This window comes from Pectinophora gossypiella, chromosome 25, assembly GCF_024362695.1.
Source record: "Pectinophora gossypiella chromosome 25, ilPecGoss1.1, whole genome shotgun sequence".
In the NCBI taxonomy this organism is placed as follows: Eukaryota; Metazoa; Arthropoda; class Insecta; order Lepidoptera; family Gelechiidae; genus Pectinophora; species Pectinophora gossypiella.
The window spans coordinates 4,251,576-4,276,127 of record NC_065428.1 but is presented as its reverse complement, the minus strand read 5'-3'; the positions used below and the strand labels follow the sequence as shown (position 1 = coordinate 4,276,127).

General features: G+C 37.9%; 4 protein-coding genes across 6 annotated transcripts in view; 1 reads left to right on the top strand and 3 right to left on the bottom strand.

Annotated features, from left to right (window-relative positions):
• Nucleotides 1-455: 455 nt before the first annotated feature.
• On the bottom strand, nt 456-3,071 carry LOC126378101 (zinc finger protein 25-like). Its single transcript, XM_050026266.1, has 3 exons — nt 3,057-3,071; nt 2,805-2,893; nt 456-2,492 (listed from the first exon to the last, which is right to left on the bottom strand). Exons 2-3 carry the CDS (start codon nt 2,838-2,840, stop codon nt 963-965), a joined length of 1,566 nt encoding a protein of 521 aa, XP_049882223.1. The 5' UTR covers nt 2,841-2,893; nt 3,057-3,071; the 3' UTR covers nt 456-962.
• A 987-nt stretch (nt 3,072-4,058) lies between these two features.
• LOC126378074 (glycerol kinase) overlaps nt 4,059-24,552 on the top strand; it is a 66,132-nt gene continuing 45,638 nt past the window's right edge. For 2 of the 3 annotated variants that reach the window (XM_050026211.1, XM_050026208.1), the window contains exon 1: nt 23,634-23,780. In XM_050026211.1, the coding sequence (XP_049882168.1) occupies nt 23,768-23,780 (13 nt within the window). In that variant the 5' untranslated portion in view covers nt 23,634-23,767. Of the gene's footprint in view, nt 4,221-23,633; nt 23,781-24,552 lie in introns of those variants that run through there. The other variant, XM_050026210.1, reaches the window with a different exon arrangement.
• LOC126378053 (uncharacterized) lies at nt 19,055-23,257 on the bottom strand. Its single transcript, XM_050026156.1, has one exon. It carries the CDS (start codon nt 22,036-22,038, stop codon nt 19,225-19,227), a length of 2,814 nt encoding a protein of 937 aa, XP_049882113.1. The 5' UTR covers nt 22,039-23,257; the 3' UTR covers nt 19,055-19,224.
• On the bottom strand, nt 22,038-23,216 carry LOC126377998 (uncharacterized). The gene has a single exon (XM_050026017.1). The coding sequence runs from the start codon at nt 23,214-23,216 to the stop codon at nt 22,038-22,040; it is 1,179 nt and encodes a 392-aa protein (XP_049881974.1).

Below are 24,552 nucleotides of genomic sequence, written 5' to 3'. Positions count from 1 at the left end.
GTTGGGCGCCAATGTAGTAAGGTGGGGGTTGAGCGGGCAGAGAAGGGAAACGACAAGTGACGTGGACGAGTTTATTCCGGTACAAACGTACGGATTACAGAGTGCGGAGAGAGGATCGTGTCTACACGTTACGGTCTTTCAACGAAAGTAGGCCCCAAGAAGAAGCGCAACTTCGTATGCCAACCGTATGGAGTAGGCGCGATATAGGTAGCGTTCAAATCTAGTTCCACAGAGGCGGAAGCTAGATCTTGCAGCTATCCCTAATCGGAATACAGAAGCATTGGTTTTCTCAAATACTTATATGTTGGCGGTGACAACATCGTTACCGCGTTCTAATTTTCCCTGTGGCGCCATCTGTTGTCGGATAGTGGAACTAAACTGCCTTCTGTTACAAACTTTAATAGGTATACATTTTTATTTTCAAATAAAATACCTATAATAATTAAGTATCTTAATAATAATTGGACATGGTAAATTAGAATTAGGTACAATAAAATGTGCATAAGTACATAGATTAAACACCCAGCAGGGAATGATAGAATGAAAAGAAAAAGTATTAAATTTCATTGTAATAATAAGACATGATAAATTATAACTAAAACTTAAAATTAACTATATACTACATAAATTTAGTGATGTCAGGCACTCACTAATGGGAGAAATAAAATGTAGGAACAGGGTTTGCTATCGCGCGCGGCTTGGAATATAATATATCACGGACTTCAACCAATAGGGCAATAGCATAGATCCCGTAGAACAGCCGCAGCATGGTGTCTCTACATATGTATTACTATTACATGTATGACAAAGAGTAAACCTTTTGCATAAAAGAGTTAAGCAAATGTTGTAATGTAAACCATGTGACAATACTTTATAGATAAATAAATAAACAAAGAGTGCAACAGGCTGTGCCCTGTCCCCACATATTAATACCCCACAGGTAGTAAGTGTTTGTCATAATTCTAAACCTCTACATTTTCGGACACTTTAAGTGCATATACATCTTCAGTCACTTCCAAATAAACTTGTTCCTCGTTTTCTGTCTTGTCTATCAGGAAATATTCAACTTTTTTTGTAGATCTGCCATCGGAATCTACTTGTAATTGCAGAACATTTCCATCGTCATTTTGAACTACATTATAAATCATTTGCTGATTATCAACACTTAAATTTTCATCATACTCAAACTCCTTTACATCTTTGTTCTCTATGGTTTTGTTAATAGAATTTATTGCTACATCTTGTTCCGTATTATGTTTCATAGAAAGAGTTCTTTTCTTTTGTGCACCTGAATTAGACTTTTCATGTATCTTCCTGTGTTTTATTAAATAATGCATAGATTTAAATTTACTATGACAAACTTCACATTCTACTGTAGCTTCTGTATGGTGGCTTCTCACATGCTGTGCTCGACGTGACGCAGACAAAAATCTCTGATCGCATAAAGGACAAGGGTACGGCCTCTCCCCAGTGTGAATGCGAGTATGGTACAATAAAGACTCTTTTGAAACAAACTTCCCACTGCAAATGGTGCAGATAAAATTCTTTTCTTTTGTATGTTTCACTATATGAGCTTTCAAGCGACTTTGACAAAAAAATTTCTTTTTACACCACTTGCAATCATGAGATTTATAGTTTCCGTGTTCATATTGTATGTGGACCCGTAAGCTAATCTTCTGAGTGTATTTTTTATGGCAATAATCACATTCAAATTTGGCGTTTGCTGGTGAGTGTCTCACAGTAGTTTCACAGACATTATTATCCAGATGTTTCTTGAATGTATTGTGATTCTTGTAAACTCTACCACATTGTTGGCATACAAACCGCAAATAGTGGCTTTTTTCATGCATCTTCAAAGTATGCATGTTATTGAATGTCTTTCCACATTCAGTGCACATCATGCCTATATGGCTGTCTGCCTCATGGCCCTTCAAGAGGCTTAATGAGCCATAACTTTTTGGACATTTTGAGCATTTAAAATTTTTAGGAGCATGCATTCTCATAAAATGGTTCCTAAGATTTGGAAAAGAGAGAAATTCCCTGAAGCAATCCTTGCACTTAATCACAGATCTATCTCTATTGTGCAACATATCCAAAGTCTTAATTTTGAAACTGGCGGCCTTACTCAGCATTTCTATTTTGTTTCTTGGCTTCAAATTAGCTCTCTTCACTTGGGGCATTGGTTCTACTTTAGGCTTTTTCAAATGGATTAAAGAATTAAATCTGTCCAAAGCTTCCTTAACGTCAGTAACTGAACCTATGGGATCGTAGAACTGATTACTAAAGTTAAACTCAGGGTTTACAGCCATGAATAATGTTCTGTAGCACTCCAGATCATCAGGGATGTCGTTGAAAAAGGTGTTGAGGTGTTCTATAGCATTAGTAATGTACTGAATATTGTTGTTTGTTTCTTTCATGAATTTGTAACTGTTTACAGTCACTGTCACACATGATAAACAAATAGATTGAAACGCGGAGATGTTACTCAGCACCTGAAATGGAAAAGAAGGAAATATATGGTAGCTAATAGTAATAAATTAATATTATTTTTTATTTCTTATCATATACACATAATTTGCTCAAAAATAATTTGCACAATAAATTACATGACACTGTGCTATCTACTGCAATTGTTAAGGTCAGTAATAAATGCGGTTTAAGGACCAAAAATGCATAAATGTTTTAACGAATAAATGGAAAAATCAAGGTTCAATTATACAATTTGCTCAGACAACATCTTATTCACATGTTTAACATTTATTTATGAAAATACGATACATGTATAGAAAGCGTACAAAGCTTACCTCGTCACCAAAAACGTATGAAAGAATTTCATACATTTTGAGATTCTTTTGAGCATTGTTTTCGAGCAATACCACCTCGTCATCAAGATCTGTTTGGGCGCAGTCAATATTTTTAAAACAAAGGCAACAGAAATCATATTCTTTGTTTATAATTTTTTGCAATATATCGCTTACATTATTCATTTTATTATTCTAAGATTATTCCCTGTTATTCCCCGGAATATAATTAATATCAATAAAATAAATAATCACCAAGCCAAAAGGAAGAGTAAAATTCTGACACTGACTGACACAACAAACGTACAGGGCTGCCAGACGCTTATTTTAAAATTCCCTCAGTTCCTACGAAAAAATCCCCAGAACGTTACTATTATATTTCAGATTTTTCCCCAAAACTCTATTGTGAAATCAAATGTGAAATAAATACAGGGTGTTAGGACATCGTAACGACAATAAAAATGGAACTTCTATTTCACTGTACTAAAAACGAACGTTATCATAATATATTACACCAAGGGCCAAGTATTAGGTACTTGGTCGTTGCATTACACCGTGTATTGACCGTACATAACAAATACCCCGAATAAGGGTCTTTCCAGTCTAGGTTCCCCAAAAACAATATAGATGGCGTTGCACAGATTTATTTTATTTTCTCATTACACACCATTTATACCTAAAAACAAAGATAAAAGTTTTACATACATCTGTTATCCATGAAATTAGAAGGTTAAACGAAGACAAATCTGTCAAATTTTAGTTCTGTGCAATAAAGTATATTTGATTGATTTGATTGATTGAAATTTGTACAGCGTCATTTATATAGACTTTAGAAAATAAAAGTGTAAAACTTTTTTCGGGAACAGAGGCTGGAAATTCCCTCATTTCATTTTTAAATAGATGAGGCAGGAGATTAATTACCCTGCACCTGCAGGAAGAGGGAAAAACAAAAACAGAGCAGCCAATGCCAATCTGTCAAAATTCCCAATAATTTAGGTCGAATTCCCCACATTTGGGGACAAAGATCTGATAATTCCCCGTACAATCCCTTTTTATTTTTTGGTCTTTTATCGAATACCTAGTATAATTTCAATTTCACTTAGGTAAATCAGCAACTTTTCTTTTTTCTTAAGTCTTTTGCACATATCACGTTCTCGTATCTAATGTGGCTAGCAAAAAGCAAAACCGAACTAGCAAAGGGTGGTAAAAAATTATGCCTGAGGTCTGGCAATCCTAAGTCTAACCTAAAAAAAAGATTAAAAAAAAATAGGGCGATCGAAGTTCGGAAGCGATACGTCAGTTGATTTAAAAAAATTAAATTCTTAAAAATGATAAACCTGTATAAAATTATGTAAAACGTGTCGCGAGTGTGTGCTTCGGTTTGTGTTTTGCAGATTTTGAAGACATAAAATATAAACGGTGAGTGTTTTCAATACATCAGTTACGTGAATTAGTAGTTGGCTATCGCGAAAAATTTCAAAATTTCTACTATGCATGATTATTTTTCTCTTCCACATATCTCACGGTTCACAAAAATACCAATAAATAGGTATCAATGTGGTAATCGGATGCATACATTTCATTTTATTTTTTTATAACCTTTCTGCTGATGCAAGGGTAACTAAAGTTAGGTATTTTATGATGCACTGGGATATTGTGATACAATACGTGATAATCATATTTCCTCCTTTAACACAAACACTGTATTCCAGTCAGAAAAGTTTTATTCATTTTTTTAAATTATTGTTTAGTTAGGGGTTTAATTTGTATAATTTTATTTATAAATGTTGTTTATTTTCAAGATACTGATCACTATATTTCTTTATTGTGTACCAATTTTGTATAAATTTTACTGATGTAGGGCTATTTCTTCCAGATGGACATAGGACTACTTTTTGTTTCAAGAAAATACATAGGGCCTAAAAGAAGAATCGGGCAAAGTTACATTATGGAAGGCTAGTTCAATATTTCTTTAAAAATAAATATCTTGCTGTTTTCAAAGCAAATTAAACCGTTTGTTGTGATACTCTTGTGATTAATAGTTTGACAGTTGTTGTTTAGAAACTGTTACCTATCTGAATATTAAACAGGTTTATCATGAACCTACAATTACTATTAATTGTAGGAAGTGAAGTTACTATTAATAAGAGGGGCAGATTATTTGAGATAGTATTTTTTTTTTGCACACATAACAGTTGTCTCGACCAATATAAGTGGCATTTTAGCTTACCACCTATCAAGTTGGTCTACCAGAAAGCTGAATGTGATGTGGGTACTTAGTTCATCAAGTGATGGATGTACCTCTATCTACCCCAATTAGGATATAGTTGTGAGCTTATGTCATGTTTATTGTAGATTAACTAGGTACTCAGTCATACAGAATGTAGGACGTTTATAACTGGCATTGTAGTGTTTTTTTGTAAATAAATATGAAGGCAATAAGGAAGTCTCATACAGCTACATAATTCTACACAAACTGTGACTAAAATATTCCACTGCTTGATGTTTTCTTTAACATGTTTAATAAAGCCATCTAATGCATTATCTCCTAATACCATTATCAAGCATTGGACCTCCAATATAATTACAACCAATAGATTCAGTCTAGACATCCAAGATTAGACATAATTATGATATTATAAACATATTTATAGTCTATAACATAGATAAAATGGCTGTTGATCAGTTGGTAATTAAGATTGTTGTTATTCAACTTTGAATACCAGCCTAGGCACCTACTTGTTTTATTTTTAATTTAATGTTAGTATCTTAAAAAATATACCCCTATATGTATCCCTGTGAAAAACATAATGAAAAAAAAAAGTTAGTATCTTCAAAAAACTAAGAATTGGTTCCTTATTTCAATTGTGTGTACATAAATTGGTTAGTTTATTAGCATAACACATTTTGGAGAGAATGAACTTGCTAAGGTTAGTGGAACGAGATACATAACATACTACATAAATGAGTGGAACCACTGCCAGTGGTTCAAATGAACTTGGCACCAGGTTAGGTGAGGTACCAACATAACAGGAGAAAAACCTGTTTTTGATACCAAGTCAGTTTCATTTGTTTTTGTTGGTTTTGAAGTTTATGTGGATTAGCAAAGGGCTGATCTACATAAACGCTTGGAATATTTCCAATCAGTCAAGATGTATTCTTTGTATTCTTTGCTTACATCTAATAAATTCTTGCCAAAACATTGAATATTTTGGTTTATGATTCATTACAAAGACAAACAATCCGTAAAACAAAGACGAATTTGAAAATAAATAACTACATTATTTTGTCACTCAAGCTTTTGTTTTTGTCACTAACACTTACAACACAAAGGGCAGCCAGGAAGAAATCGTTTTACCGATAATAATGTGTCGCCTTTGTGTGTTTTATTTTACATACTGCTGTCTTTTATCAGAGGATGCCCTGGCAAGCGACTAATGCCGGGATAACGAACTTAAAAGAATGATAAGATTAATTAATTCTAGCTAGTACCTAGGTAGGTTAGATAGGTACCTAAACAGACATCTTGAAAAACGATTTACGATCGCCTACTGGCTTTCTCTCTGGAGTGGGGGATAGGTTACAGTTAACAGCCTCGATGGACTAGTAGTTAGAGCGTTACGCTCACGATCTACAGGTCCGGGTTCGATTCCCGACGAGGACATTGTCGAAATCACTTTGTGAGACTGTTGTTCTTTGTTTGGTAAGGACATTGCAGGCTTGAATCACCTGATGATTCCGTGCTTCATAGGGCACGTTAAGCCGTTGAACCCGGCTATTAGCCGTAAAAACACCTCCACTAACCCGCAGTGAAGCAGCGTGGTGGATGAGGCCTGTGCCCAGCAGTGGGACGTATATATAGGCTGTTTATGTTATGTTATGAGGTTAGGTAGGTGCTATTTTGGCGACGACAAACTGTCTCCATTACCACTCACCGCGTCGCGTATAATTTATCGGATATTGCCTCTATCATTCAACTGATCAGTCGTTTTGTGACTTTATCACTCTGTTATTGAAGTACCTACGTAAGTCTGGACTTATTCCCAATCAATGGTAAGTAGATGCCCTCTCCGGGAGGTAGGTAGGTAAGTAGGTACGCACGTTAGGTTACTTGTAGTTGTATGGGGAGCTTTAAACTATAGAATAAAATAAAGCTTAATGTCTCCACCCCGCATCAATTCGTATCGGGCGCCGACCTCACTCCCCTCTGGGTCTTACTTTAGTCTGGGAGCGCGCGGACGGTCTGTCTCGCGTTAGGCGGCACACAAAAAATGTTCATCAACAGCCGAAAGATTCGTAATTCGTATTATTTTTGGTACCAGACGCGATTTACGTCGCATGTCAGATTCGCATCGTCTCGTGACAAAAGTTTGCATACGTGTGTACAGTGCTAAAATAAACCTTTACGTAGGCGGTTTCGAGGGCATACCGTGAATGTAAATATCAAGTATACTAACAGTGCCACAGCTGTGGAAAAGAAAACGGACATATTTTATACACACACAACAAAATACTTTATTGCACATAAACAAAACATAGTGCGGTTTTCACTAACACAGTGTTGACTGGACCATTTTAGACGGAGATACGACTTAACACGTATCACGTTGATCTAACATTTGGCGGCGAGGGTGTGCTGCCGCCAAAGGATGTTTTCGGGGTACCGAACTGAGCATAGTACCCCGCTAGCCACAAGTTGGTAGTGTGACTAGGGATCGACGATCCAACAGTGTTGTGTTGGAAGTTGTATATATGCGTCTTGCTGTGTAAACTTCGATACCGCGTTTCACGACCGCTTGAAGAATGTGGCGCCATCTGTTGCATGTGAGCGGAACTAGGTGGCCAACTAGTTGGGTCCGCTACAAACAGAAAGCTCGGTCAGTGGCACACCCCGGACACTTCATACAAAACATCTCGTTTTACACACACACTACACATTGACGTTATCATACACGCGCATCTGTATGTGTGACTGTTCCTAGCTCAGGGGAGCGGGGAGTTGCTGTTCTATACGTAGGTATTATTCCTTATTGTATGTCGGTGGGTACTTAGGATGGATGTACCTCTAACTACCCTAATTGGGATATGGTCGTGAGCATATATGTTATACACACACAACATAAAAGACTATTACTAAATGACAACAGAAGTACAATCGGCGGTGTTATTGTTAACCAGCAATATCTAACAGGCAACCTTAGGATAAAAGAAATTGATAAGATTGATATCATCATCATCATCATCATCAGCCCATTAACGTCCCCACTGCTGGGGCACGGGCCTTCCCTATGGATGGATAGGGATTGATAAGATTGATATACGGTATACTAAATAAATAATACATTAAACTCGAATATAATCGCATTGGAACAAACGTACAAGGTTTAGGAATGCGATGTGATTGTAATTGTAATATATTTTGACATGACATAAAACTATAAGTCTTCTCTTCTTCTATCGTGTGGGTTGTAAGGTGAATTACCAACCTCATCAACCCTGGTGTCAGGGTTATTATTGAGCCGCCAAAGGCCCCTGACATGAAAACCATAAGTAAAAACATAGATATAGGTACTTACTGTGGTATATTACGTTTTTTATCATATTTTCAACAATAAATGTTTATTTATCCTGAGCCGAAGTTAGCAGTCATTGCCAGGATACTAACCAAAAGACTCACTTTCCATTTTATTAGTCTACATAACAAAGCCATCCGTTGAAGACAATAGCTGTTTGAAAGTTGTAACTGAATCCAGCAAAATATCAGCGTGTAACTATAATGAACGTTATCTATAGGTAGCAAGCACTTCGCTTTGTTTTCAGATAATCTTATTGACGCTCATAATCCGGCTCATTGCCGGCTTGGCTGGGCAGAGGCTTTGCGCCGACTGACCTTACCCTCTCTGGGTCTTACTTTAGTCTTAAAGGGCGGCGCGGCGGCGATAGCGGTGCGAGGAGCGGCGCGGCGGCCGCTGTTAGCGGCCAGATCGCGCTGTGTTGCGGCGGTATAGAGTTGTGACTCAAATCAAATGTACGCGATGTCGAAACGGCGACAACGCATTCTCGATTGTAGTTCTTTTGTTTCGCACGATTTATATGGGCAAAAGAAGATCTGAATCCCTGTAATGAACAAAGGAAACAAAAAGGCGAGTTTCAAACGCAGAGACACCTCTCGACTAGAGCGCACCACTCGTACGTACCCCGCTCCCCGCGCCGCTGCCATCGAGAACACTTCAATATAAATCTTAGCATTTGAACGCGCCGCACCCCGCACCGCCTCCGCCGCCGCGCCTCTGCCGCTGTCATTCAGTTTGAGGCCTAAGCACAGTGTTTCATATCACTCAAAAAATTTCCCTATGCTGTTTATCGCATAAATCGATCAAGAAATACATTTTGAATGCATGAGTAAAACAGCCACGTGTCTATTTCTAATACTTTTTTTATTAAACATATTTGAAAAAGTCGCAACCTTGACCTCGAAAAAGTTTAAAAAAATTCTGTAAGCGTATTTGATAAAGATATCTTTTTTGGAATAATATTGTTTCATAAAGGACCTGCAGAGGCATATTTTCCAGTTTATATTTTTGGAGAATCACCTCTGGTTATCGAGTTATCAATTTTATTCAGATTTTTGTTTTTATTTTTTTTCTCCCATAAAACTCAAAAGTGCGGTTTGTGACCAACACTGAAAGATTCCTCTTAATTAGGTCTATCATTGATATAAAAATCAAGTCGCACTATGGAGGCGTTTACAAGTAATCGAATTTCAAAATATAGTGTTAGGGTTGTCAGTCAACTTGACCTTTTATTTTAGTTAGCATGAATATATTTTTTACTTAATTGCACAACTGTACAGGGTGTAAAAGAAATGAGTGATAATACTGAAGGTCGTTGTTCTGACCATGAAACTGAAAAGCTTTTCCCAAGGAACATAGTTCGAAATATAAAAAAAAAAAATTAGTCTTCCATAGTAAATTAGCGATTAGCTGATGCAGTTTGTATGGGGAGCTGAATTTTTTATTAGGATTTCGACCTATGTTCCTTGGGAAAAGTTGTTCAGTTTGATGGTCAGAACAACGTCCTTCAGTATTATCACTCATTTCTTTTACACCCTGTATATAAAAAATAAGTAGCGGTTTTTTGCGAGATTTAAATCTAAATGTTTTTTAATCGTTGTTAGCGTTCCGTACCCGTTCCGAGTTTAATTCCGATGACAGGCTACGAGTGACATGGGAAGGGGTCCACCCTCGTTAGGTTTTAACTAAAACCCCATGTCAATACTTGTAGTCTAGAGGAACGGGGGTGAGGCTTTATGGAGCCGCCCCAGACCCATAAAGCCACTTTGCCTCAGCAGGACCTGACCCGCCCTGCTGAGGGATGTCCATCCGTGCTCCGAGCGGAGGACTTAATGCAAGGAGGGCATGAGGGCGCCAACCCTCGTGTTGGTCAGCGAGCGGCACTTTGTGAAGCTGTGGATAGCGCCACAGCCGGTACTTCTCAGACTCCGGAAGTAACCGCAAATATGCAAGGAAGTTGTACACGTTTGCAAATGTTTGAGTATTTCTACGCAGAAAGTAGAAAATATAAAATGAACGGGTCACCTGATGACCTCACACCATCGGACTTGACGACCATACTTTTCAGAGAAATGGGTCAACAACTCAAAGATCTTTCGCCTAGCGAAGAGAAAAGACTTTTAAGCGAAGTTGTTAACCCATTTCTTAGAAAAGCCATGACTTTATATAGAAAATGCTACAGGAATAAAAAGAGGTTCAAAGACAAGCATACCTTCTTCTTGGACAAACAATTCATTGACGATATACCAGTCGAATTTAAGAGAGTTATTACGACATCCAGTGAGGTGTGCAGTACTGAACTACCTCCGGAATCTACCGCACTGGATGTGACACTCTTGGATGCAACTGGTCCGTCGTCATCGTTGGCATCTTCTAATAATTCCAGTACAAGTTATAAAAAAGACCTCAAAATTAGGAAACGAATCATGGAGTCCCTACAAGGTCAACCTCAAACTAAAGTGATAAAATCTTTTGCGTCGACGATTACTTTAGAAGATGGAAGCAAAATAAGCCCAAAAGCTTCAAAAGATTTAGAAAAAGTCATAAAACATTGTCTTACATCACCAACGGAACCATCTGTAGTTTTAAATCAAGTTTCTGCGGTTGCGAAACCCTATACACCGGAGGAGGCTTTAGGTCTTATTATTGACCGAAAACTGAATGTAGAGACATATAAAATTTTGAGACAGGATCTGATGAGTCGAGGTTATTCCGCTTACCCTCCTTACCGTGAAATATTAAACGCGAGAAAAACGTGTTACCCAGCAGAAGAGATAAGTGTTTCAGAAATAGAAGCGTCAGTTTCGTTGCGTGGACTTCTTACACATACTCTTCAACGAATTGTTCAAAGTTGTGATGATAGTTTTGTCGAATATTGTAACAGAACAGGCAAGCAAGAAGTCTCGTGCGTATTTGAAGGGTCTTGGGGTTTCGATGGGAGCACAGGCCAAGCATTATATAAGCAACGCTTCTCTGACGGAGATATTTCCATAAACGAAAATAGCCTTTTTGCCACGACTTTTGTTCCCTTACGTATAGTAATGGACAACCATTATATTGCCTGGCTCAATCCTACACCCCAATCGTATAGATTTTGTCGACCGCTTCATATTCACTACAGAAAAGAAACCAATAATCTTATTATCGAGGAAAAAACTTTGATAGAAGAGCAAATTAAACGTTTGACTCCTATTACGATTGAAACCTCAAAAGGAAATCATATAACATTTGTTTGCAACTTAACTTTGAGTGTAATCGACGGTAAAGTCCTCAACATTATTACTGGAACGTCATCACAGCTAAGATGCCCATTTTGTAAGCTTACAGCTAGTCAGTTTAATGATTTGGCGATATCTTACACAAAGCCAACCGTAAAAGAAAATATGCAACACGGCATCAATCCGCTTCATGCGTGGATACGTATTTTTGAGTTTTTATTACACCTCAGTTACAAGAACGATCCGTTAGTACGGAAATGGAGGATCAATAAGGGTAGCAGGGAAAGCCAAATTGTTGAAGAACGGAAACAACGTATCCAGAGTGAAATAAGAGACCGGATTGGTTTGTTGGTGGATGTAGTGAAACCAAATTCAGGAACCACAAATGATGGTAATTCAGCTCGCATAGCACTATCAGATAAGTACCGTGCCATATTTGCTGAGATTTTAGGTCTCGATGCATGGTTGGTTGACGGATTGCATATTATCCTTGTCACCATATCTTGCGAGTTTTATATAGACGCAAAAAAATTTGGCATTTTTTGCCGCACGCTCGCCGAAAAGTACGTACAGTCATTTAATTGGCACCCAATGACTGTAACGGTACACAAAATTCTAGTACACGGTGAAGAGATCATAGAATCATGTTCTCTTCCTGTCGGTATGCTCTCAGAGCAAGCGGCCGAATCGCGCAATAAATTTTGGCGCTCAGATAGGGAACACCATTGTCGGAAAATGGACAGGAGGAAAACTATGATTGACCTCTTTCACCGTGCGCTAGAGTCATCGGATCCATTTGTGTCTATGGCACACTACAGACAACGTCAAAGATCGTCCAATAAAATTTGTCTGCCAAAAGCTGTTCGTGAACTTCTGAAGCCGGTTCATGAAGAAAATTTACTTTTGGCAGAGGAGGATGATGAAGTTTTAACATTAGATGATGAAGTTTCAACATCAGATAATGAAGATCCATCCAATGTTGACGACTATACGTTAATACTCGAAAATGAAAATGATTTGTATGAGTCTTAAAGTTTTCTATTGATTATAAACAACATATTTATTAAACCTTTATTGACAACCCTAAAACGTCCTTACTGACCTTTATTCGTAACTTCTAAACGCCTCCATAGTGCGACTTGATTTTTATATCAATGATAGACCTAATTAAGAGGAATTTTTCAGTGTTGGTCACAAACCGCACTTTTGAGTTTTTTGGGAGAAAAAAAATAAAAACAAAAATCTGAATAAAATTGATAACTCGATAACCAGAGGTGATTCTCCAAAAATATAAACTGGAAAATATGCCTCTGCAGGTCCTTTATGAAACAATATTATTCCAAAAAAGATATCTTTATCAAATACGCTTACAGAATTTTTTTTAACTTTTTCTACGTCAAGGTTAAGACTTTTTCAAATATGTTTAATAAAAAAAGTATTTGAAATAGACTCGTGGCTGTTCTACTCATGCATTCAAAATGTATTTCTTGATCGATTTATGCGATAAACAGCATAGGGAAATTTTTTGAGTGATATGAAACACTGTGCTAAGGGTCGTCATATCCAGCTTACGACATCGTATCAACAGTGGCTGCAAGCTGTCTTTGATTAAGTATGGCTCTGCCCACCCTATTAGGGATTGCAGGCGTGAGTTTATAAAGTTTTTGCATGTATTGGTAAGAATGATTTTTCAAAAAGTCACTTACCTGGTTTTCATTGTAAGGTGACGATATAATCGTTGTGACGTTACTGTAGATTTTAATATACTCTGTGGCACAACCTATCGGTCATTTGGACGTACGATAAAGCGCTTAATACCTAACCTACTCTTTTAACCTTCACAACAACGGAGGTCATGAGCTCATGAGTTCTTATGGAAAATCTGTCTAGATAATTGACTTGGTAGACAAAACAATGAAGGTCGAAAGGTGCTTGCACCATCATAATCTCCCTAGCATTATCCCGTTTTTCACACGGTCCGCTTACCTAACCTGAAGATTTGTTAGGTCCAGTTTTTCATAGACCCGACTGCTTGTCTGACCTTCCAACCCGCGAAGGTAAAACCAGCCCAATACAGGTAAGGTCACATACCTCCGAAAATGCATGTATTGGGAATGTGGGTTCCCTCACGGTGTTTTCTTTCACCGCTGCGCACGTCAACGTGCACGTGTAAGTGTTTCATAAAGATAAATATTTAGTACTAGCTTTTGCCCGCGACTTCGCCCGCGTGGTGTGTTATAAAATAGAGATCTTTGTTTCTTAAAGTGGTTTAGATTTTTCATACAAAAGGATTTTCCCGCTAATTCCCGTTCCCGTGGGAATTTCGGGAATTCCTTTCTTAGTGCACCTCTACGGTACCTAAGCTACGTCCCGTCCTTATTTCAAGTGCCTACGTTTAGCCGTTAAGGCTGTGCGTTGATATGTCAGTCAGTCAGTTTCTCCATTTTATTTAGATAATATTAAAAATATTCAAAATTAATGCGAAATGTATAGAAACACAGTAGGTACCTGGAAAGACGTTCCATACCGGCGTACGTGTATGAAACGATCGATGAATGTGGAGGAAGCAAGAAAAGTGTGTCAGGATCGAAGCAAATGGAATACCATAGTCTGCTATATTGCTTTCTTAGATGAATTGCTTCGATGTCCATTTTAACCCCCTCAGGCCCTATCATATAACTGACCTACGCGAAGGCTGCGCCGTTGCCCTTGACAATCTTGACACAAGTACAGGGGCGAACCGATAAAACAGTAGTAACTTTTATCGAGTTATTTTGAGAATTATGAGTGTCTTATCGATTGCAAAATGTGTTTACCTGTTGAACTGAATGTAAGGGCTGAAAGCGGAGTGTATTATGAAAAATATAGGCATAGATAGTTACGAATACGAATAGAGTACGAATCGCAAAGAGGAAATTAAATCGGAAATATCTGACTCGGCAGGGACTTGAACCCATAGCTCGCGTCAAGCCGGGACGAGCGTGTTAACAATTACGTCACCGTCACCTCTTGTCCATGCGAAATGTTCTATCAACATGAGTTTTCTAAGCACGGTTAAATGCTATAGAACAAAAAATACCTATTATAGGTACAATTTCACCACCACCTCACACAAAGAACAAATAACACCTCACACAAACCATGTTCCTCTTCTAAAGATGTACAGTCACGAGCAATATCATGTATCCACTTTAGAACCCTGTCGCACTATCATATTATTTGACATTTAATGAGACTTACGGTTTTATTTGTCACAAAATTAATATGACGTGGTTTCAAAGTGTATGCATATTAGTACTCGTGACCGTACGCCTTTTTCATACGTGAACAAGTCTTTCTTCACGCCAAATCCCCAAATAGCCCAGTCATATTAGGTAAAAAAAGGGGTCAACCTCGGAATGAGAGATAATAAGCTATAAATTGGTATGGACCTTTGTTTTGTCGTTTTAAATGTTGTCTCAAAAGTCACAAATGATACCGTGTCCGCGTCTTAAGATATTGAAGGTCAAAGGTCATAAAAATTGTTTTTTTGTGAATATCTCGCTTCCTATTGCTTAAATGATATTTTTACCTATAATAAAAGTTGTAGAGTATAAAATTCTCTACAATTTTCGTTTCATGTTTTTTTTGATACGATCAACCGTTTTTGAGGTAGAGCGCAAAGAGTGCGCAGCGCACAGTTATAAATGGTCCAATGCAAGGTCAAGCGTGAGTTACGCTTATCAGTACGTGATATAAAGTCTATTATTTATTAAATTATTATAATTATTAAACAATGGCCATTATTTATGTGCTAATTATTAATTGTTGATATTTTATTAAAATCAGTAACTTAATTATTTATATTTAACTATTCAACTATAATGTATTATTAATTCTGGAATATATATTTTCAGTTAAAAAGGCAATAAGGGGATATATTTTATGTATATCTTTATTTATCATTAAATATGCCATACTATACATTTGTTGAAATGTCAGTTTAAATATCATAAGAATTTTTATTGGTTTTAATTATAATAAAATTGTGAATAGAAGCTAGTTATCTTCATCTTCTTCGTCGTCTTCTTCTTGTTGTCGCTCGAAAACGTTCAATTCATTGTCATCATCCTCATTATCGGTCATATTCATCTCCAAACCCTCCAGAATTTCAGGATCGTATGCGTTTTCTTCATCGGGATTACTTGGATATTGTGCAGCGTTCAGGCAAGCTTGTCCATTGCACTGGCCACAAGCTAAAGAACATAGTAGCCCTGATTTTCGACATCCACAGCGGGAACCACAACCATTTTTGCAATTGCAAAATATTGTATTTAGTAGTTCGGTTGGTGCTGGAGGTAATAACGTTCTTATGGGCTCCAGGATTTAATATTTTTATTTTATTAATTTAATAAATAATAGACTTTATATCACGTACTGATAAGCGTAACTCACGCTTGACCTTGCATTGGACCATTTATAACTGTGCGCTGCGCACTCTTCGCGCTCTACCTCAAAAACGGTTGATCGTATCAAAAAAAACATGAAACGAAAATTGTAGAGAATTTTATACTCTACAACTTTTATTATAGGTAAAAATATCATTTAAGCAATAGGAAGCGAGATATTCACAAAAAACCAATTTTTATGACCTTTGACCTTCAATATCTTAAGACGCGGACACGGTATCATTTGTGACTTTTGAGATAACATTTAAAACGACAAAACAAAGGTCCATACCAATTTATAGCTTATTATCTCTCATTCCGAGGTGAAACCCCTAAAATGACTGGGCTAAAAGGGATACTCTTGAAGACGAATGCCAAGTATTCGAAGATCGTCCTGACATAAAATGCGAACTTATTTTAATGACACATAAAGAGTTTTCGTCAGCGTACCAATAATTTGACTTGTCAAATTAGTATGCCAAAGATTTATACGACATGGCCCTTCTAGTATATAGGTCTATGTTTAATTGTATTTTTGTCAATTCTATTTCTGTATCTAAGTAGCTAAACTAGTCATAGCTATTGCATTCGTCAAGTGCGTGACAATGACATGGGTCGTTGTGGTGTCTTTAATTCTAATAGTTTTAAACTAATTTACACTAAATTTAACAGTTTTTGTTTGAAATTAAATGTAGGTTTAGTGTGTAATTTTGTGGAGTTTTATTGTGATGGTATAGTGTAAAATGAATATGAAAAAACTGTGGAGGAAACGCAAGAACTTTTTAAGAAGCCACGCTGTTGATTATGGTAATTTGATGTTTATTGTTTTATAAAGATCACGATCACATTTCTATATATTTGATTTAATTTCTTAATTAGTAATATAATAGCACTGATAAGGGCTTTTTGAATTTCGATACGTTATTACTAGTTGAAAGGGAAACCACTGCCCTATTTCCCTAAAAAAGTAGCATGGAGAATGCTACACCGACAAGAGCGTAGCTCTTAAATTAGTGTTGATTACTAGTTGGTTTAAGCCACTCATTTCATTATAATTATGTACGATATACAAGAGAAAAAGCTGAGAATAATCGGTTGTATCTTATCGTAATGTACGAATTATGTAACATGAATTGGCTGAGCGTGTTGTAAGATCTTTGCGTATGTTTTCATTGATCACTGTAAGGGCGTTTCGCACTACTCCGGTTCTTATCTTATCCAATCCGTTCTGATCCGGTCCGTGGTAGCCTACGCTCTATATCCGATATCTGTAAGTAATTTTATAGTATCCGTCATTCTCGGATTCGGATCGGATAAGAATCTGACTTACAAATTGTATTTTTACTAATAGACCTCTCAAAATATGCTTGCATGGAATTGGGTAGTTTCCTAAGTCAAAGATAAATTATGAAATTCTGATTATTATATAAAGACAGTTTTAAAGGTGACAAAAATGTCTAGTTTTTTCTTTTTAATTTCAATCAAGAAAATTATAATAATAAGTGCGACATTTTGTCAAGTTTTTCTATGACGTCACAGGTTGCTTTTTCATACAAATACAATAGTAATTTTGTGTTTTGACGTTTAGTAAAAAGTAACTGATTTGACTAGTTGGAAACTAGGCTATTCTGGCTTTTCGGCGGGAAACGTGAACGGGACAGTTGCTTTCTTCGTTGAGTAATCTAAATAATTAATACGAAGTGGTGTTTTGTGGTTAATGATCGCATTAAGTTAGTCGGAAGACATTCGCGAGTGTTATTATATTGGAGTATTCAATGAACAAAGTGTATCTGCCTATTTTCGATTCGTGCCGGGAAGCCGCTTCATAACTCAAAAGTTTGTGCGGACTTTTGAGTTAATTCGTTTGGGGTTCGGAGTAGGAGTCTACTCCGAGGGTGGGGGCTTAGGTTTCATCATCATCACCTTTCATCATTTCATTAATCATCAAGAAAAAAAATACGTCAGACATGGCTGTATGGTCATAGTTCCCTTTGCCTTACCCTTCGGGGAAAACTAAAACAAAAAAAAAAAACTAGGCTATTCTTACAAGTAAGAAGATAAGTATCTACATGCGTTAATGAATGTTGATATTGAGGTTAAGCAAAATGTATAGAAATAATTCAAATCTTTACACTTGTACCATGTGGTACATTGTAATTATTTTGTAGTAAAAAGATATTATTTTTATATCTTTTACTATACGTAATGTCTCTAAAGTCTAAGTATGTAGAAAAACGGAATATAAAATTCATTATGGTTTCCCCCATTAACGTTGACTGAAAAACAATGGATTGACATTGTTGTATCGATACAAAATTTAGTCATTATATCTACTGAGTAAAGGAAAATCAGGTAAAGTGTGTGTCGGACACGTAAATGAATTGTTTACTTACCACATCCCGCCGCTTTTATTGTCGTATTAAATGTTAGAAATTATAAAGTTCCGTTTTTGCCATATCCTATAGAGAACCATAAAAGTAAATAACAATGTTAGGGACGGAACTGAAAAGTATCGGCGTCCGAAGGACGTAATATACGATCCCGACGACCCGATGACTCTAGCCATAGAGGCAGTCAACCAGCTCGCGACACCAAACACTTCAGAACCCCGATACCGACCCCGCCGGCGTGGTCGACGATTTCCCTCATTCAGCGCTTATCGCTATCTACCCACTAGGGTCGATTAATTCTTTCAAATATGTTTCCTCTCAGACGACGCCCTGAGCCGAGGTTCGCGCCCAACTGGGCACCCTTAGGCCTGTTGTCTTAAACGTTGTACCGGGTGAGAGCTTTCAGCGCTCCCCATCTGTCCGGCCAAGTAGTTAATGGCATCTGCGGCAAATCTACAATAAGTCACGTCAAAAAAAATTACAATGTAAATGTATGCCTATTGATTTTTTTTTGCAAATGAGACAATAGTACTAGTAAACACATGTGACGCAAAAGCTGACTTTTAAAAAAAAGATAAAAAATATTCTAGAATGTTAGGTACTGAATTATTCATTTTTAATTTATTAAAAATAAAATAAATAAAATAAAATAAAAAGAGTTTATTTCGGACATGTTCCATAGTGGTTAGTAACAAGCAATAAACAACTTAATCTAGTGTTAGTAATAGAACGATAAAAATAAAATAACATTTACACACGACACGGCTCGACAATTATAAACAACAAGAAAACGTACACATTAACACAACACATTACTAATAAGCAGGTTCCCACCGCCTGGTCACCGGTATCTGCAAGTCCACTTCAGTATGTAAGCGCATCCAGTGGCCCAGCAGTGGGGAGTCCCACCTATCAGTCAACACGCTCAGAATGCCGTTTGAGCTGGAACGTAAGCGCCTCAATAGCGATGCACACCTCTTCCTAATAATTGCAAAGAAACAATCTGTATTGTGATCGGCAAACATTTTTGACGCACTGCAAAAACGCGGCAGCCCAAACAGCACCCTGAACGCGTTATTGTATTGAACTCTCAAGGCGCCGTATGAACTCCGCGTATATTCAGTCCACAGACTGCACGTGTAGAAGGACTGGCAGTACGCTTTAAAAAGCGTCACCTTAACCTGTTTAGTACAACGTGCAAATCTGCGAGCCAACATATTGCATCGCACAGCCAGCGCCCTGCGCTCCCGTTCAATATCCACATTATCGCTCAACGTATCGGTCACCCAATGCCCCAGATATTTAAACATATCCACTTTCTTCATCTCTGTACCGCATAAGGTGACTGGCGGTGTGGAATAAGTTTTAGACCCAGCTTTGAATATTAGAAATTCACTTTTGCTAACATTATATCTGAGCCCGTGGGATTCCGCGTACGCCTCGCAGATGTGTAGCAGTCGCTGCAATGCACCAATCGAGGGGCTCAACAGCACCATGTCGTCAGCATAACTAATATTGTTTACAGAAACCCCGTCGATGTGACATCCCACGTTGGTGCTGTTCAGCTCCTCGATCAATCGGTTCATGTACAAGTTGAAGAGCTTGGGTGAGGTCAACCCCCCCTGCCTCACCCCGCACTCCAACCTATACATGTCCGAATGCACACCTGCCCACCTTACACTATTCCTCTGATTACTGTACCAATATTTAAATATTGAAACAATGTCCAGAGGCAGGGTCGTGTCGTTGACCATCTTTTTCCACAGTACATCATATGATACCAAATCAAATGCTTTTGAAAGGTCTAGGAAGCAGGCAAAAACTGGCGTGTTTCTCTCCGTGTAGTACTGCACAGTTTGCTTGAGACACAGGATCGCACTTTCCGTAGACAGGCTAGGCCTAAAGCCAAATTGATTGTCCTGCAGCTCAATATGCGCTCCCAAATGTTTGTCAAGCAAACTGTCCAGTACTTTCGCTATTACAGTGGCAAGTGAGATAGGCCTATAGTTTCCTAGGTCCGAAGCATCACCGGTCCTATTCTTCATTATGGGTACGACTAGTGTATACATTAAGTCGTCAGGTAGGTGGCAATGACTGATACATAAATTAAAGAAGAGTGCCAGTACCCTTGGAAGATGTACTCCTGCGTATTTCAGGTGCTCGATGCTGAGGCTGTCATGTCCTGGGGACTTCCCTCTGACCATTCCTTTAATGACACCTGCTACCTGCTTAGCTGAAAAACGTACATGTTCCTCCGTTTCATGACAGCTCTCAGCAACGTGCTCCCGAGACGCCTGCGACTGAACTCGAAAGTGACGCTGAAACTTATTTGCGATATCGCGTGGGTCACTCGTACCAGCCACGCTCACAGGAAGACTCGTCTTAGGGTTCAACCTATTGGTACCTTTCCAAAACTTTCCAAACTGCTTTTTAGTGTGATGTTGTGCAATTATATCAAGTTTTATTTGTTTTTCATTATCTTGGCAGTACTTTAACTTAGCCTTAAATGTTTTTCTTGATTCACACATTTTACTATGAAAATATCCCGAACTAGGTTTACCATACATTAACCATGTCTGATACCAATGCCGCGCCTCCCTATGAGCGCCGCCGACATGCTTGTTCCACCCAGGAACACACTTATATCGTCTGTTACCCTCAGCGCCCTTGTAAGTTAATTCTGCAGCCTTCGATAAAATACAAACAATACTGTGGTACATGTTATCAAGTATTAACTTATGACTTCCATCGGAACATGACTTGTTAGCGCAGTGTACAAATTCAGACGAAAAATCTACGTCTTTTAGTTTTGAATGACAAAACCCATGATACCTATCTATCTGACCATCATCTCTCTCACCCCATTGTACTTTATTTAGCGAATTGTAAGAAGGCACCGTTTTAGGTTTAATAGCTTTAATATTGCATTCCACTAAAAATGGAGTGTGATCAGACCAATAGACACCATAAACAACAGATACTTTCAACACAGTGTCTCGCGCCGCGGCCGTCACCACACAGTGGTCTAACCATCGCCGCCTACCGTTCGCGTCACTCACAAATGTGTAGGTATCACTTGGTAATAACTCCATATCAATACATGACCACGACTGTTCATTACAAAAGTTTAAAAGTTCGGTGGTAAATGACTCACCGGGATGCGCGTTGAAATCCCCGAGAACGAACACTGTTTCCACATCATTACTCTCAACAATGGCGTAGATTTCACTCAAACAATTGGTGAATTCTATTAAATTTTCTGCCCTTTCATATGGCATATACACCGTAATAATCAAAAACGCACGATCACTTTGTGTAATTTTAATAGCGGCGAGACGCGTACTCTTACATTCTAACACCGAGACACAAGGAAACACCGCCTTCCGCCATAATAAAGCAACTCCACCATACGGTCGGCCGCTAAGTACTCCGACAGACGTGTCCACGGACGAGTTGCCTGTGAACGCGAAGTTGTCGTCGATGCTCCCCAGAAACTGGATGTCGTGTGGTAGAAGCCAGGTCTCTTGCAGCGCAACTATATCTGCGGTGCGACACAGCGATCTCACACAGTTTACCGACCTCATCACATTTTTACAGTTAAAGCTTATCATTTTAGTTGTACCAGCCATTACTTGTGTAGATTTTTACTCGTTTGCCCAGCTTTAACACTTCTTTTTTCACCAAAATCTACAAAACGTCGATATGCGATCCCTTCCGGCCAGAAATCATTTTTTAAAAACATTTCCAAGCTTTGTTTGGGAACAAAAACTTTGTAGGCGTCATAATCCTTCGTTACCTTCATAGACATTTTTACTAACGTGACGGCAATGTTGACTTTTTTCTGTACGTAGTTAATGACATCACACACTGTCGTGGCCTTCGAAACATTGTAAATATAAATAGGGACCTTAATATCGGCAGCTTTAAAGTTAGTGTTTTCTTCGACCGCGGCAATACCCCTATTAGCCGCAAAACGGTTCCTCTTCCTATTTTGAACCACCTTCCACCTTCCATCATGAGACTTCGTCTCCACACACTGCGAAACATCTGATGTTTTCGTTTTTATTTCGTTTTGTTCTGGCACGATCGGGCCGGCCGTGTGTCGATGCGGCGCGGGCGCAGGCGGTGTGCATACATGACTCATCCTCGTCGTACCGGTGGCGGCGGTTGCTAACGGTCTATCAGCTGTTTCGGCGACGTCATCGGTCGTTGATATTCTTACAATTTCCGCCGGCGATTTTATTTCTCTGCTACCGTCTATTAAAGAGATGTTACTGCAAGTGTTTCGTGGTGAATGAAGACGATCCTCCAACACATCTTGCTCGACATGAGCTGGAGGCAAACCCACGGGACCACTGTCGTATTCAAAACTGTCCACCAGACACGCTCCCCGTTTAAAATTAACTTTATTAGGGAAATTATTAACAATAGACGATCTCTTTAGATTCTCAATATCCAGCTTTAATTCCTCTAATTGCTTATTGGTGACATATTTCTCCGTTATATAGTCTAAATCATATCGCATCTTTAAATTATCTTTAAGTAGCCGGGTGACGTCGACGTGATCAAACGTGACAGGGGGTAATTTATGAAGCTCTCGAGCGACGAAAATTGGGATTTCCTCAGGACGTAATTCCTTGAGAACACATATGATATCGTCGATATCCCTGAGGGTCTTCCCCTGCCTCCTCCTTATCTTCTTCCGTTTTGTAGTCGATATGGAGTCAAATAGAAGATCCTTAGCAATTTTTATGTCACTTTCCGAGAACCCCGTAGCACACAGACGGCCGAGACTCTCCTCATCCATGACTTCAATTTTATTACTTATGAAAGCTAACACCTCATTTATAACAATGTTACACGACGAACATTTATTACCCATCCACTGATTTTTGATGTATAAGTATGTCTAAATATCGCCTATAACTATCAAAATACAGCGAGCAGACAAAATGCGTACAAAACAGTGCACTTCAAAATAAATAAATAACCAATAGTGGCGTGACATACATGAGACGTAAATCGCGTGCGTGCATATCTTTACGCGTCATAATAGCGAGATAATTCTCACAAGCAATTTACATTTCATTTTGCCTTCTTTTGCATATATTGCTGAGTAACTATGAAAATGTATATTCGAACTATTCACAGGACAAGTAATGTATCGAAGAGTAAATGAAAATTGTAGAAATGATAAAGTAGACTGTATATGAATTAGTTTTCCGAGGGTGTGAGCGAACCGCGCCTCCAGTCGTAAGTGTTGTTTACGGGGGAAACGACGCGCCTTCGATATTCGAATTTCGCGCGTATTTAGTTACTTTTTTCGGGCAGTGTTGTGATTTTATAAGGATTTTAAAAATGGCGGATGATGGTACGGTTTTGAGATTTTAGTTTTTAGTACATTATTATAAAAGAAGGGTCGAGTAGGTACATTTGTAACTTACTAAAATTTTCGTACTATAATAGCACTAATAAAACTTCGCGTTAAGCAAGCACGATTTGTAGATAATAATCATGTTTTTTCCTCAAACTCGAATGTACTAATCTAGGTTGCATGATATGTTATTTGGAAGTATAATTTTCTTGTTTGTAAATATAGGTAAAATGTTTTTCAGTTAGGACAATTTTTCAAGCCTTAGAAAATATCTAGGTACTTACGTAACTCTTAACAATAGGTACTTACCTAGATAGAGTTTATGTTGTCCAGACTATTTGCAGACGTATTTAAACCTATATATTTTTTTAATAAGTTAAGTTTTGGGCTGAGCGTTTGAAGCGAACTTTATTTATTTCCAAATAAAAGCAGAAAGGTGTTATTTTAACTAGTTTGACATAGTGTTTCTGTTAGTATGTCATTAACTACTATACCGATTTCGATGTTGTATTTTTCTTCAATCAAAAACTAATTATTGTCAATTTTCCTTACTGAGTACCTATTCTTTTTCATAACTTCAATTGTGGTATTAGAAGTATATTTTCTGAAGGGGAAATATAACTTGCCATCTGTGCTTTAAACTACTACCTATATTTTAATATATTTTTAACCCCGTAAGTCCAGACTTACATGTCACTCTTAGTGGAAAATTTTCCGACAATTTTCTTATGCCATTGTAAAGATTAAAATGTATTTGTTAATCTATGTT

Bases quoted from the DNA above. Each gene is read 5' to 3' on its own strand.
- LOC126377998 (XM_050026017.1), bottom strand. From the start codon at position 23,216: ATGGATGAGGAGAGTCTCGGCCGTCTGTGTGCTACGGGGTTCTCGGAA.
- LOC126378101 (XM_050026266.1), bottom strand. From the start codon at position 2,840: ATGTATGAAATTCTTTCATACGTTTTTGGTGACGAG. The intron at 2,493-2,804 runs GTAAGCTTTGTA...TTTCCATTTCAG, and splicing joins CATACGTTTTTGGTGACGAG to GTGCTGAGTAACATCTCCGC.
- LOC126378053 (XM_050026156.1), bottom strand. From the start codon at position 22,038: ATGGCTGGTACAACTAAAATGATAAGCTTTAACTGTAAAAATGTGATG.